The 15,083-nt window shown below is 34.9% G+C and overlaps 1 protein-coding gene across 7 annotated transcripts in view; it reads right to left on the bottom strand.

Annotated features, from left to right (window-relative positions):
• The window catches only part of MKLN1 (muskelin 1), a 312,186-nt gene that overhangs the window by 85,003 nt on the left and 212,100 nt on the right, over window positions 1-15,083 (bottom strand). For 6 of the 7 annotated variants that reach the window (XM_036078087.2, XM_078059570.1, XM_078059572.1 and 3 more), the window contains 4 exons: window positions 14,929-15,071; window positions 13,167-13,255; window positions 9,001-9,110; window positions 5,501-5,693 (listed from right to left, as the gene is read on the bottom strand). In XM_036078087.2, coding sequence (XP_035933980.1) covers window positions 5,501-5,693; window positions 9,001-9,110; window positions 13,167-13,255; window positions 14,929-15,071 — 535 coding nt within the window. Of the gene's footprint in view, window positions 1-5,500; window positions 5,697-9,000; window positions 9,111-13,166; window positions 13,256-14,928; window positions 15,072-15,083 lie in introns of those variants that run through there. The other variant, XM_036078112.2, reaches the window with a different exon arrangement.

The following is a 15,083-nucleotide window of genomic DNA, read 5'->3' as shown; positions in this document are numbered from 1 at the left end:
TCTACCAAGCATATGAGAAAGAATGCAAATCTTACACATACACAGGTTATAGGAAGAAAAGGCTAACTCCTTAACACATTATGTGAGATCAGTGTAACAATGATACTAAACCTGAAGAGAAAGGTAAGATAAAGAAAAATTACAAGGCCAATTTTACTAATGAAAATATAGTCAGAAGTATTCTAACAAAACATTAGTCCATCTAAATCCAAAATAGACCAAAAAATGTATGAGAAAGATAGATTTATCTGAGAAATGCAAAGTTAAGTATATCTGAGGTTTAACATTAAAAAATCAATAACTATGATTTCACATATTAATAGAATTTAGGAGGAAAAAAATCATATCACAAAAGATAGAGAAAAAGTGGTAAAATTCAATACCCATGTATAACATTAACTCTTAGCAACCTAGGAATCTAATACAGGATCTCCAAAACCCCAGATCAAATAACATACTTCACAATGAAATGCTGAAAGCATTTGTTTTGAGAACATGAACTACATAGGGATATCCACTATCATTACATCATCTCACCCTTGTACTAAATATCCTGGCCAAACGATTAAGCACAAGAGAACAAAACAAGGCAAAGAGTTGGTCATTATGCATACATATTTTAAATTGAACAGAAATGAAAACACAACGCAGCAAAATTTGTCATATACAGCCAGCAGTGTTTATGTCACCAACTAGGTCCCAAGACCTAACACTGCCCACCTGCTTGTACTCACTAACCTTTGTCTTATATTTTTCCGTAAGCTATTCTTTTCTGTTTAGCTCTTAACTCAGGTAAATGAAACCTGAAAGCACCCCTGAGGTGATGGAGACTGCCCTGACAAGACCCCCGCAGGCCCAGACCACCCAGACCTTTTGAGCTAAACCCCCAACCTGCACCTGCACAGAAGGACCATGGAGTGACCTCTGGAATGAGCAACTACTACTTTTACCTCATTATAATACTAAAATCTCCGAGCCTCAGCTTCATTTACATAACATACAATGTATGTGTAGGCATGTTTCTTTAAGGCACGTGTGTGACCTTATGCTCGCCTCTACATATGATGACAAGGCTTCCCAATCTAAATATTCATCCTAACCCTAAACAAAAGGAACCCATTCACCCTCTCTCAGGGAGTCACAGCTTTGGAAGTCATTCACTGTGATCTCCTCTGCTGCAAATGAAAGTTTTCTCTATGCAACAATTCAGCCTGGTCCAGTTTCTGACTCACCAAGGAGTGAACTCATGTTGGCATTTAGAGGGTAACTCTTTAACACCAAATCCTTGTATTAGTAAAGGACCTCAAATTAATGGCCTCAGCTTTCATTTCATTTCATTAAAACTGAACTATGCAGAAAAAAGGAAATAATAAAGGTAGAAATCAATGAAATAGAAGAAAAAAAAACAGAGAAAGACAAAGAAACCAACAATCACCAATTTCAAGAATAAGATATGACATAAAGATGTCAAAAAGATATGAACAACTTTATGCCAATAAATTCACCAATTTAGATGGAATGGGAATATTCCCTAAAAGACGCAAACTACCAACGCTCACTCAAGAAGATATACAGAATATGAACAGCCCTGTTGCTATTAACAACATTAAATCTGTAGTTTAAAACCTTGCCACAGGGGCGCCTGGGTGGCTCAGTCGTTAAGCGTCTGCCTTCGGCTCAGGTCATGATCCCAGGGTCCTGGGGTCGAGCCCCACATCGGGCTCCCTGCTCAGTGGGGAGTCTGCTTCTCCCTCTCCCACTCCCCCTGCTTGTGTTCCCCTCTCGCTGTCTTTCTCTCTGTCAAATAAATAAAATCTTAAAAAAAAAAAAAAAAAAACCTTGCCACAAAGGTAACTCCTACAGGACTTGAGATCTCACTTAAAAAAAGTGCTGAGAGGGAAACACGCCTGCCACATAATTAACAACCACCACATAAACCATGGAGTGAGAAGAAATGATTAAAGGGGGAAAGAGAGAAAAGGGAGAGGAGGAGGGAAAGTGGGAAGGAGATAAAGACCTCCAGTTGAAACTTTAGGACCATTTTATTAAACTTTTTCCCTCCCTTATCTTAAAAAAGCGAAGTTTAATTTAAAGAGGAAGAAATAAGATAAACACTGCAAAGGGAGGTTAGGTTTTCTTTGAATACTTCCTGTTCTAGGTGATTACTTTTGCCCATGATCACTGGATTCTACTTTCTCCCCCGGCACTGTCAGGGAGAAAGTAGCAATAATTGGTCCAGGGGTATTGGATCTGTAATGAAATTAAATATAAATGTAGGGGTGTTTCTAACAAATAGGAAGCCTATTAGAGACACTTACTCTCAAATATCTCAAATACTCATATTTGAAGAACACACTAAGATACACTAAACATAATTTTTGATTCCTCCATTATAAGATGCTTTTGATTCCCTAAGCTTTCCTATTTAGCAAACAGGAACTTTTTGCCCTTCTCTGCTATGTTTTTAGTGGAGCAGAAGCCAAAAAACTCTGCAGTGTTTACTTCCTTATTTGTCCAACAAATCATCATCAGTGAAGTCAGCAGCCAACTGAACAACCCTGGAAGGAATGTTTATTAACTAAACACTGTTCCAAGCCAGTTGAGGAGTACAAAAAATATGACTGCGTTCTAAGTCTCAAGAATAATTACCAATTTTCCCTAAAACTTGGGCCTTTCCTAGAGCCAGAAAGGTAAGTTAAGTCCCTGTAGTATCAAAGTTGCACAAGATTTTAACAGTTTCTCTTAAATGAGTATATTGATAAAGACACAGTTTTTAAACATAACTGTTTTTAGCCTAGTAATAGCATAAAGTTGCCAGTGGTTTTTGTTGTTCTCATTGTTATTTACCTTAACAAAATATTACATGCCTTAAGATATATTTGAAGCAAAAGTAACAAACCATGAAAATACTTGTGACTTCCTCATCTTTAGGTTAAAAAAATATATAGAATTCATTCTTAGAAATGGCATACATACATTTATACTTTCATTGGTGGCATTTTAATGGTTTGGGAAGAGACTAATAATCATATATATTCTATTTATTTATACTCCACAGTTTACTCTATTTCAAACACAGTAATCATTTATTTGCAAGTATCATTACCAATTAAATAAGCAGTAACAATGTATAAGGCTGAGAGGCAGGTTTGTTATTACAAAGCAATGGAGCCAGAAGCAATTCATTTTAAGTTAATTTAAAATTTATAAACTCAAAGAAGGCAGTACTGGTTCCATTTTCTTCAGTTGTAAAATACTCAACCTATTTGATAAATGAGCACATAATAATAATGGATGATAACAGAGATAAGATTAAAATACATGAAAGCAGAGAATGGAAAAAGTCTATTGTTCTATTAAAAAAAAATCACCAAATTTCATTCCACAAGTTTTATACTGAGCACTAAGCTGTTTTTACTCACAATGCTTCTAATACCAAATGTGTGGGGTTTTTTCTCACACCAGCTGTTTCTCCAATTTTCTGACACCAACTGGGTATCCAACAATTCAATTCTGACACTATCTACCTGAAGTTACTGTCAGATCCTTCTAAGTTAAAGGGCTCAGTCCCAAAAGACTATCCCCACTTCAGATGCCAACCCCAAATCCCAGGCCACCTGTACTTATTTACTGCCTGTACATCTGGGGTTCCCACAAACCCCCTCAGGTTCAATAATTCACCAGAGTGAGTGAGACAGAGAAAGAGAGAGAGAGATAGTATGTGTGTGTGTTTTCTATGCCCTCTTCAGGCACCTCAATGTTTAGGGGTTTTTTTGTTTTGTTTTTTTTTGTTTTTTTTGAGTCTCTACTACCTAGGGATGATTCATTAAAACACTGGCCACTGGTGGTTGAACTCAATCTCTGACCCCTCTTCCCTCTCTGCAGATCGGGCTGGGGTGGTGGGGCTGAAAATTTCAGCCCTCTACACACAGGGTTTGGTCTTTCTGGAAATCTGAAGCTATCTAGGGACCCCAGCCACCTGTCATCTCAGCATACAAAAACACTCTTATCCCTCCACTAAATTTCAGGACTTTTAGGAGACAAAGACCAAATATTTAAAAAAATTTTTTTTAAAGATTTTTATTTATTTATCTGAGAGAGAGAGAGAGAGTGAGAGCGTGTACGAGCAGGGGGGAGGGGCAGGGGGAGAGGGAGAAGCAGACTTCCCCACTGAGCAGGGAGTCCCAACGCAGGGCTCGATCCCAGGATTCTGGGATCATGACCTGAGCCAAAGACAGACGCTTAACCAACTGAGCCACCCAGGCACCCTATTAAAAAAAAAATTTTTTTTTAAGATTTATTTATTTGAGAGAGAATGTGTACACACACATACACACACACACACATATGTGTCTGAGCAGAGCGAGGGGCAGATGGAGCAAAGAAGAGAATCTTAAGCAAACTCCCCGCTAAGCAGGGAGCCCAAAGCCAGGCTCAATCTCAAGACCCTGAGATCATGACTTGAGCCGAAACCAAGAGCTGGATGCTTAACTGACTGAGCCACCCAGGCATCCCAATATATTTTTTTCTATTATACCACAACACCTATTCTGTTCTTTGTCACTGTGGGAGATTATTTTTTAAAAGAATACCATTCCGTAAAATAACAACAAAGATCCTTTTAAAAAATAACAAAACAGGGGCGCCTGGGTGGCTCAGTCATTAAGCGTCTGCCTTCGGCTCAGGTCATGATCCCAGGGTCCTGGGATCAAGCCCCACATCGGGGTCCCTGCTCCGCGGGAAGCCTGCTTCTCCCTCTCCCACTCCCCCCGCTTGTGTTCCCTCTCTCACTGTGTCTCTCTCTGTCAAATAAATAAAATCTTTAAAAATAAATAAATAAAAATAAAAATAATAAAACATACCCTAAATATTCAAATAGATGCCATCCTCCAAAACAATTATCTTTGGAGATTATATCATGTTCTAATATTCACATTTCTTTCAAAACCAGATTAAAAACCATCCAAGAAAAATCAACAATTACGTAGCATCCATATCACAAAGATGTTTCCAGTACAAATCTCCTCATTCATTATTCATTATAACTTTCTACTAATAACATTTTTTAACATACCCAACTATCCATTATGCCAAATTATGCCATTAAAAAAATGACAATTTTCTATCAACAAAAATACATAAAGCAATAGGCCTCCAAAACAGAAGGTAACATTTAAAGCCTTTTTGTAACACTGTTTAGTGCTAGTCAATGTTAGCATTCATAAATGCAACTGCATGCTTCCATGGTTTCCCAAGATGGCAATTTAGATTTAGATATGTGAGTTCAAATATGTTTCTTTGTTGTTTTTCAAGTATCATTATGGACCTACCTTATATAAAAGCAGCACATAATTCAACAAGCTAACAATCTTTACAGAGTAAAAAGAGGGAAAAAAAGTAAACTAATAATTGGCATAAGATTATATTCTTTTCAAAAAACTATTTCTTGTATATACTTGAAATCACCCTAATAAACAAAGTTTACATGTTTATAACATACCATTTACAGCTTTTTCAATCAATTCTTCACAAGCATCAAAATCACCCTTCAACACCAGTTTATCATGTAGATCTGTTAACATGGGATGTTCCAGGGCAATCTTGGTTTTTTTTTGTAGCGATTCAAAGGCCTCTGTATAGTTGTGTTGTCTGAAGTGTTTTAGGCAAAGACGAATAGCTTCCTGTTCACGGTACTACTGGAACACAAGAGAAAGTATGAAAAGAAGAGATTTGCTTAGTTATTACTGTAGGCAATAAGTGACAACTAACCTAAAGTGAGCGTTTACTATGTGCTAAGCACTGTACTACTCATTAGTATCATTATTTCTACTTTGAAAGGCAAAGCTGAAGCTTAGTCAATTGTAATAACTTACCAGAAGTCACAAAACCATATAGCAGAAAGACACAAAAGAGATGAAGATATACAAATATACATATATATACCCATAGGTATATATTTCATAAAGATGAAAGATATAAAAAGATGAAACCAAACCTAATTCTAGAGCCTGAACTTTTAAAAAAGCAAAAAAACTGTTTATCAAAGACCACTTAAGATTGCAAAGATTATAACTTCCATGGCGTTAACTCATCAGATTACATTGTTGGTACTGAAAGCTTAGAAACCATTAAATAATATATATAAGTTATATTATGCTTTTTGTTCTTGGTTCAAGTTATTACATGAAAAGCAAATATTATCAAGTGTTTTATGTATTTCAAAAACCACAAACAGAATTTATGACTCAAAATGATCAGAAAAAGATTATTTAAATTTTATACTTTTTTCGAAGCCTGGGCTACCTCATCTATTAAATGCTATAAAGTAAAAATCTCAATTAACTAGAATCTAAAAAGAAGAACGTTCAATGTACTAACTCTTCCCTATTAAGGTGAATGCCAAAAATACAAGCTCAGATAAAAACTTAAAAAAACAAACAAGGAGTATCTTCAAGAATAATTTATGAAATTTCCACAAATTTCCTAAATAAAAATTACCAAAATTAACTAATGACAAAGCAGCAATGTATGATAACCAAACAAAAATATTTACTTGTAAGCATTATTCTTTTAAAGACAAGAATACCCCCTTTTAGGAAGATTTATAAGACCTGAAATACAAATCAATTTATAATTGGCTGATTTTCTTTTTTTTCTTTTTTTAATTTTTTTTTTAAAGATTTTATTTATTTATTTGAGAGAGAGAGAATGAGAGACAGAGAGCACGAGAGGGAAGAGGGTCAGAGGGAGAAGGAGACCCCCGCTGAGCAGGGAGCCCGACGTGGGACTCGATCCCAGGACTCCAGGATCATGACCTGAGCCGAAGGCAGTTGCTTAACCAACTGAGCCACCCAGGCGTCCTATAATTGGCTGATTTTCTAATTAATAAAATGTCAAAACATTTTTCCTTAAGTATTACACTTAACTAAGATTTTCCTTATTCAAATAACAAAAAATTCATTCTTTATCCAAACGAACTTTAACCCTTGGCTTCTAAATAAAGATTTATCATAACTATCTGGAATCATATTTAACAGTAATACCTTTTTATCATGTTGACTTCAGGAGTCTGAATCATATCTATATTGTAAGTTTTCTATCAGGCTGCATATAGATATACACAGTAGGAAAAATTTATGAAATAGAATTTCAACACTTTAAAAAAAAAGATTGAAACTCAAAGAGGTGAAGATTTTATCTAATTTCCAGAGGTTCATAATAAATGCAGCAAACTTGGTGCACCTGGGTGGCTCAGTCGTTAAGCGCCTGCCTTCGGCTCAGGTCATGATCTCAGGGTCCTGGGATCGAGCCCCGCATCAGGCTCCCTGCTCAGTGGGAAGCCTGCTTCTCCCTCACCCACTCCCCCTGCTTGTGTTCCCTCTCTCGCTATGTCTCTCTCTGTCAAATAAATAAATAAAATCTTTAAAAATAAATAAATAAATAAATAAATGCAGCAAACTTGAAAAGTTAAGACTGAACAATTTTATGTTCTCAAATATAATCTCTCCACAATGTTGGGGTAACAGGTGAAATTTGCAACTTTCTACAATATCAAGAGATATGTGTGAGTATACTAAAATACACATACACACACACATCATAGGCTAAAGAGAAAATTGCATTCAAATATCAGAGAAATTTAATCATTATTTTTTAAAAGAACCAATAGAATTTAGAAGATGCTAAGTTTATACAACTATGTGTATAACACTGTAAAGGTGATTTTTAACGTTTAAAAATATTGTCTCTACCTTGAAAGATCTTACAGTATTACAGGAAATCCAAGAATATATGAAAAATACAGAAAATACTAAAAGCATCTATTTTAAGTTGAATATAATCAAATGCCACAAATAAATTGTCAAAGAGTTCCTCAATTAAACTAACCAGAAAAGAGCCAAAATTCCATATGAAAAGCCTTAGAATTTATAGTGCTTCCCAATCTCCTATGAGTACATCAGTTCACCCCTACTTGCAAATAAAAGTAGTAAGAAGTAGTGAATAGACTAAAGCTTTATCATCTCCTTGACAAGAGAGAGCCCCCGTCAAAAAAAAAAAAAAAAAGCTATGAGAGTCGAATAAATATTCATCAAAAACAAAACAAAGTATAAATGGTATGCAAAAAACCCAAAAGACCTATTTCTCAATAACTTAAACTCACATTTTTCAGGCTGCATCCTCTGTATAAAATGATCTATGAACAAAATTGTTAAATATAATTTTATACTTCCTATAAGCACAAGATCATAATATTTACAGAAGCTATTTCAAATTCTTTGAAGGAAAAGTAAATATTCCTATTTTACTCAACAAACACAATGGAGTAATATATTATAAAAGCAGTACAGAGGGACGCCTGGGTGGCTCAGTCATTAAGCATTTGCCTTCGGCTCAGGTCATGATCCCGGCGTCCTGGGATCAAGCCCCGCATCAGGCTCCCTGCTCGGCGGGAAGCCTGCTTCTCCCTTTCCCACTCCCCCTGCTTGGTTCCTGCTCTCGCTGTGTCTCTCTCTGTCAAATAAATAAATAAAATCTTAAAAAAAAAACAAAGCAGCACAGAATCAACACTACCCCACTAAAAACTGTGTTTAAATATTTCTATCAATATTGGTTGAAAACAAAATTCAGGATCAGATAGCTTTAATAATACATATAATGGCAGACTCTGGAGCTAGACTGCCTGAGTTTATATGCTGGTGTGGGCACTTTACAACTGTGAACTGTGTGGACCAAGCAAGATCCTCAAAGTCTCGGTGCTCCATTTCATCATCTGTAAAAGAGGGATAATAACTACCTATCTCATAGAGTGGTAATGATTAAATAAGTTAAAAAGATTGCTTAGCAGCTGGCAGAATGTAAATAAATGTTAGTTGATTAATCATTACAGTTATTACTATTCTCAGTATTTTAAATTAGTCTCAATGAAGACAAAAGCTTTACACATTTCTCCCTTTATAGGTATCAGAAACATAAAATCAGGATTTTAAAATACAGTCCTACCTTGCTATACCAGTTGAGACAGGGTTGTACTACATCGGGATCATCAATGCCACTAAGTTCAACGTACCAGATGCTAAAGTTAAAGCTGGGTCCCCAGGATAAGAGTGGAACTTTGTGGAGAAAAGAAAGAAAGAAAGAAAAAGAAAAAAAATTAACATAGTTCAAATAAAACTTTAGCAGAGTAAAATCACTATTCATGCCCATTTAAATTCATTCAATAAATTTTCAGAACATTTTCTATAAGCCTAACACTGTATTATTAGGTGCTGGGGTTACAGTAAGAAAAAAAAGAAAATATGATCCATGCCATCAAGGGGTGTAATTTATAAAAACACTATAAAATAGGGGCGCCTGGGTGGCTCAGTCGTTGAGCGTCTGCCTTCGGCTCGGGTCATAATTCCAAGGTCCTGGGATCGAGCCCCACATCGGGCTCCCTGCTCATCGGGAAGCCTGCTTCTCCCTCTCCCACTCCCCCTGCTTGTGTTCTCTTTCTCGCTGTGTCTCTCTCTGTCAAGTAAATAAATAAAATCTTTAAAAAAAAAAAAAACACTATAAAATAAATTCAAAGTGCTTATTTATCTACCCCTCTAAAAACAGGACCAGGACTAGATGATTTAGCAGTCAAATTTTATCAAACCCACAAGAAACAAATAATTACTATATAAATTAAACTGTATCAGAGCACAAAAAGAGAGCAAAAGTTCAGTTACATAACAAGTGGTATAACCCTGAAAATAAACTCAGAAGAAAAAGAATTTAAGGCTGATCTCAGCTATAAGTATATATTCAAATTTTTTTTTTAAAGTTGCAAAAAAATTCTACCAGGTTTTCACTATAACCAAATAGAGTTCATTCCAGGAATGGAAGGATGGTTCAATAATAGAAGCTCTATTAGTGTAATTCACCATGTTAACAAAGTAAAAAATGTGTCTGATAACCTCAAGTGGTGCTAAGAGTAAATTAATAAAATTTATTTTCTACTCATTAGAAGAAAAAAACCCCTCTTAATATGTAAGAAATAGAAGACAAAAGAAAACTACCTTACCTAAATTTTTTGTTAAATATCAAAGACCTCAAAAATTAAACCTAATGGAGAAACATTAAGTATTGCTGCTCAAGTCAGGAACAAGACAAAGAAGCCCAATTATCTCTATTATTCAACACTATATGGGAGATCTTAGCCAATGTAGTAAGAGAGAGAGGGGAAAAAAAGCAAATTAAGAAAAAACAGTATCACTTGAAGATGATATAGCTATCTTCATAAAAAATTCAAGAGAGTCAACTGAAAAACTTAAGATTGTATGCAAGGTAAACATGAAAATCAGTTTTCCCTCTACCTGTAATAACTAACTAGAAAATTTAATGAAAAAGTCCCCTTTAAAAAGGTCACGAGAGCTTACAGTATCTCAGAATAAACTTTAATATAGGCAGGAGCTATTGCAGAAAATATAAAATGTTAATTAAGAATTGAATAAATGAAAGGACATACTATGTTCTTAAATGGGAAAACTCAATGTTGTAAACATGCCAGTTCCCCTCAAATTAATTATAAATTTAATGTAATCTCAATCAAAGGCTCAGTGGTATATATCCAATTTTTTTTTTTTAAGATTTTATTTTTTAAGTAATCTCTACATCCAACGTGGGGCTCAACTCACAACCCCAAGATCAAGTCACATGCTCCACCAACTGAGCCAGCCAGGTGCCCCATATCCATTTTTCTCTTTACATATAATTGAACAAGCTGATTTTTAAAAACATCAGTAACACAAGAATATCCAAAAGAAAATAAACATACTAAAAATATACAGTAATTATAAGTTTGATATTACTGAGGGAAAGAGACGGTAAATTATTGAAACAGAAGAGTGAATCCAAAAACCTAAGGATTCAGAGGAGTTTACGGTACGTAGGATGTCACCTTTCCACCTGCTTTCATAAAGGGCTACCATCAGGGCACCCCTCCCAGACTTAGTACTCATTCTAGACTTCTAAATACTTCTGAGGATCCAGAATGCAGGCCAAATCCAGCCAGAGCTGAAGCTTCTCCCTAAAGCCCTCACAACCACCCAGTCTGCAAAAATCGGAAAAATCCACAGAAATCCAAGTCATTCTAACAATTTATCCTGAGCACGAAACAAATACCTGCTAAATTACCACCACAAGAGCGCCACATATCACTCAAGTGCTTTTTCAGAATGATTTTTTTTAAAGAAAACATGGTGATAAACTAAAAATACTAACCTAACATAAAGGCTTTGAGTTTCACATTTTCACTTTATATTATTTTCGAAGAAAATTTATCAAGAGAATGTTGAGAAGACTAGAAAGCAAGCACACAGTAGACCACTATTAACATCTTCTAAAGAAATATGAAGTTATCTATTAATATCCTAAATATCAAATGAGTTAATAAGTATCTACAATTATTTGAAAAGCTCCAATTAACATTTTGCCTGAATACCATAAAACTAACCCAGGGCTAAGTAAAAGACATCATTATGCCCCGTAATTAAAGGCTGACAGAAAGGGCTGGAAAGAGGTCCAATTTCTTATCTTTGGGCAGCTGAATGTCTAACTGGTCCAGAAGAGACCTCTGTTTTATAAATTTTTAAGGGAAGAAAACTATGCAACTTCCCTAAACAGACATTTATTCATATTTCTTCTAACAAATAATACTAGAAGACTGAGAACTATAGAAGCAGTAGCAGTAGGTAGTTTCCTTCAAAGTAAACCAACGACTGTAGGTACTGTGCAAAAAAGCACAAATAAGATTCTGAACATAAAAAGAGAAAGAGAAATTTCATTTTGCATGATGAAGTAAAACAGAAGTTGAATAAGTACTTTAAAATTTTATATAACCTAAATTTATTATAGGAAAACATAAGACGTTTCACTGCTTGTACATTTGAAAGATGTGAACGTAGAACTATTAAAGCTATGCTAGGGTCTATAGGAACTGGGTAGTCTGCATACTGAGGAAAGAAGTACTCAGTACAAAAAAAAAAAAAAAAAAACAAGAGTTAAACTTAAGTCAAAAAATTTGCTTGTTCATAAATTCTCATAGAAAAACAGGAAACAGGTTTTATTTACAATTATTTATTATAACAACAGAAACTGTAGTCATAAAAGAAAGTAACACACTGGATAGCCCAACTATTGTAAAAGTAGTTTTTCCTCTATAGTAATCTGTATTAAGACCTTAGATATTCTTTTTGCCCAACAGAACTATCTGATTCAATGAAGTGAACTGGCCACCTCTTGATAGGTTGGCAAAAAAGGACTATGAAGTACACTGCTTGTTCCAAAAGAGGAATTTTTCTCCCAAATCAAAACATGGGATTCTGGCTTTTATTAATATTCTTTGAAGGATCTGATTCACTTTAATTTTAACATAGTATCTTCAGTTATGTAACATAGATGCAGACTGCAAATTAAAAGATTCAAGTCCTCAACTTTTCTACCTTAAAAAAAGAAATAAATCCTAAAGAAAAGCAAAATAACTCTAAAAATACTGATGTTGAGGAGGCATTACAAATATTGTCTTAAGCTAAACACTTGCTAAATAAATACATGCCTTAGGTAGTATTTTTCAAACATTACTTGCACCAAAGGACACAAAATTAGTTTAACAGGTTTGACGAATGTTTCACAAAAAAAAAAAAAAAAAAAAAAGACATAAAACAGAATGGGGAGAGGGTTAAAAAAAAAACAGAAAGTAACCATAATATACTGCCTTAAGGAATTCATCAGTATTTAGTTTTAGAATATTATAGCTTTACAGTAACTTGATAAACCTTCCATAAAACAATCAAAGCTGAACTAAGTCACTTATCTCATTAAACCTTCCAAGAAAACGTTCAAATGAAAAAATATTTAGAAAATGTTCTACCTGAAATAACTGTCACTTAGTTATAGATTTATAAAGCAGGGAAAAGAAAACTTTTGCTGCAAAGGGCCAAACAGTAAACATCTTGTCTCTTGCAACTACTTTGTAGAGCAAATGCAAAACAGACATTACAACCAGTGAATAACCAGTGTGGCAGTGTTCCCATAAAATCTTATTTTAAGAAACAGGAGTTCTGAAGGATTCAGCCCAGAGACTGTAGTTTGTTGACTGATGGTACAAGGAATTTATTTCTATTTCAGAATGCTAAAAACCTTACCTATTTTAATGAATCGACAAGGGAACATCTGTTCATCAATTTTATGCTTCAAGGTGAATGTTTCTTTGTTATAATCATTCTTTAAGCCACTGTGAAAAAAAATAGGTTATCAAATCTGACTTTATAATTTAGTAAACACACTAAAACATAAATCATACTCAGATCTTAAGGTTAAACAAAATACACGACAAAGAAAATGTAAAGAAGTAGTCGAAGGGAAGCCTGGGAGGCTCAGTTGGTTAAGTGTCTGCCTTCGGCTCAGGTCATGATCCCAGGGTCCTGGGATCGAGTCCCATATCGGGCTCCTTGCTCAGTGGGGAGCCTGTTTCTCCCTCTGCCTGCCATTCTCCCTGCTTGTGCTCTCTCTGACAAATAAATAAATAAATAAGCTTTAAAAAAAATAAGAAGTAGTCAAACATGAGAATATAGGTCAAAACATGTATATTCACATCAACTGTATCATAACTGTGTTCTCTTAATTATATGAGGCCTAATGAAAAATGATCAGTGTTAATTAAAAGATGTGGCTACAGTGCATGGAAATGTGTGATAGAACCTAGTGTCCTTAGAGTAGAACTGAATATAACATAAAATACGTATGCAGTAAGAAAAAAATTAAAAATAATTCACGTACATATCTGACAACTTAGAGCCAAATATTAGAGTCTGTGAAACAATTAAGTCCTTAAAAATTCTGATTAAGATGTTAATAATGTTCCTTTTAGAGCTCAATAAATTTTCAAAGACACTCTTACTCCATTGGTTTAATAGCACCCACTTCATCCTACATAAAAATAAACCCTTAATCACCTTTCTACACAAACAGGATTGCAACACAAGTATTTATGGGAAAATCACTTACCTTCAGGTTGCCTTATGTCCTAAAATACTTTCATGACTTAAATGCAGTATAGATGTAATATTTACTTATATCAAATACTGTGCTAATGGGACATATTATATCACAAATATATTCTAAAACACTGTGGCTTTATTTGTCCCTTCTACTGGCTGTCTGATTTTTCATTATCTAGGGGGCAAATTAACACTTTCATTCCTCATGGTCTATGTCTTTAAAACTCAAATTTACTAAGCTCCTTCCAAGTGGCAGGCACTGTGGTAGATACAGTCACATACTCTTTCTCTTTTTAGTCTCCAATTTATACTAAATTCCCAAAATACTGTTTCTGGATTAGGGCAAACAATCTTAATGTTTTAGATAGAGTCTGTACATATATTTTTTAAGATTTTATTTATTTAATTGTCAGAGAGAGAGAGACAGCACAAGCAGGGGGAGCAGCAGGCAGAGGGAGAAGCAAGCTCCCTGCTGGGCAAGGAGCCTAATGCGGAATTCGATCCCAGGACCCTGGGATCATGCCCTGAGCCGAAGGCGGACGCTTAACTGACTGAGCCACCCAGACTCCCCAAATCTCATAATTTTAAAGCAAAGATTTTTATTGAAGCTGAAAATATTTCTGTGGTCATTTACAGTTCAAAAGTAAGATCGAAAAATAAGTAGGGGAAAAAAACACCCAAGGTTTATTTTCTTCTTTAGTAACAATATTAAGTTGTGGCTGGTGGTTAAAAAAGAGGCTAACTCAAGCCACCATATTAAAATAAGGCACTAGAAATACAATAGTAGAAATATTCTTTTCTCCCTTGAAAGAAAGATCAAACCATGCAGATTTAGCCACAAAGAGATAAAACTAAGACTGCAGCTTGTTTAGAAGACAACTCCTTCTTCCCCATAATCATAACTCACCTGGACAATAGCTCTGTCATATTTTCTTCATTCATTCCACCAAAGACTTTAAATTTCTTCAAATTGCAGACATGAGTTTTCTCATATTTTCCAAATGTGATGTTCTGGACTATAGCAGGCCTTTCAAGTTTCAGAATCAAGTACTAAAAAAAGAA

The sequence above is a fragment of the Halichoerus grypus genome, chromosome 12 (assembly GCF_964656455.1).
Source record: "Halichoerus grypus chromosome 12, mHalGry1.hap1.1, whole genome shotgun sequence".
NCBI classification, from domain to species: Eukaryota; Metazoa; Chordata; class Mammalia; order Carnivora; family Phocidae; genus Halichoerus; species Halichoerus grypus.
This window is presented reverse-complemented; position numbering and strand designations above follow the sequence as displayed.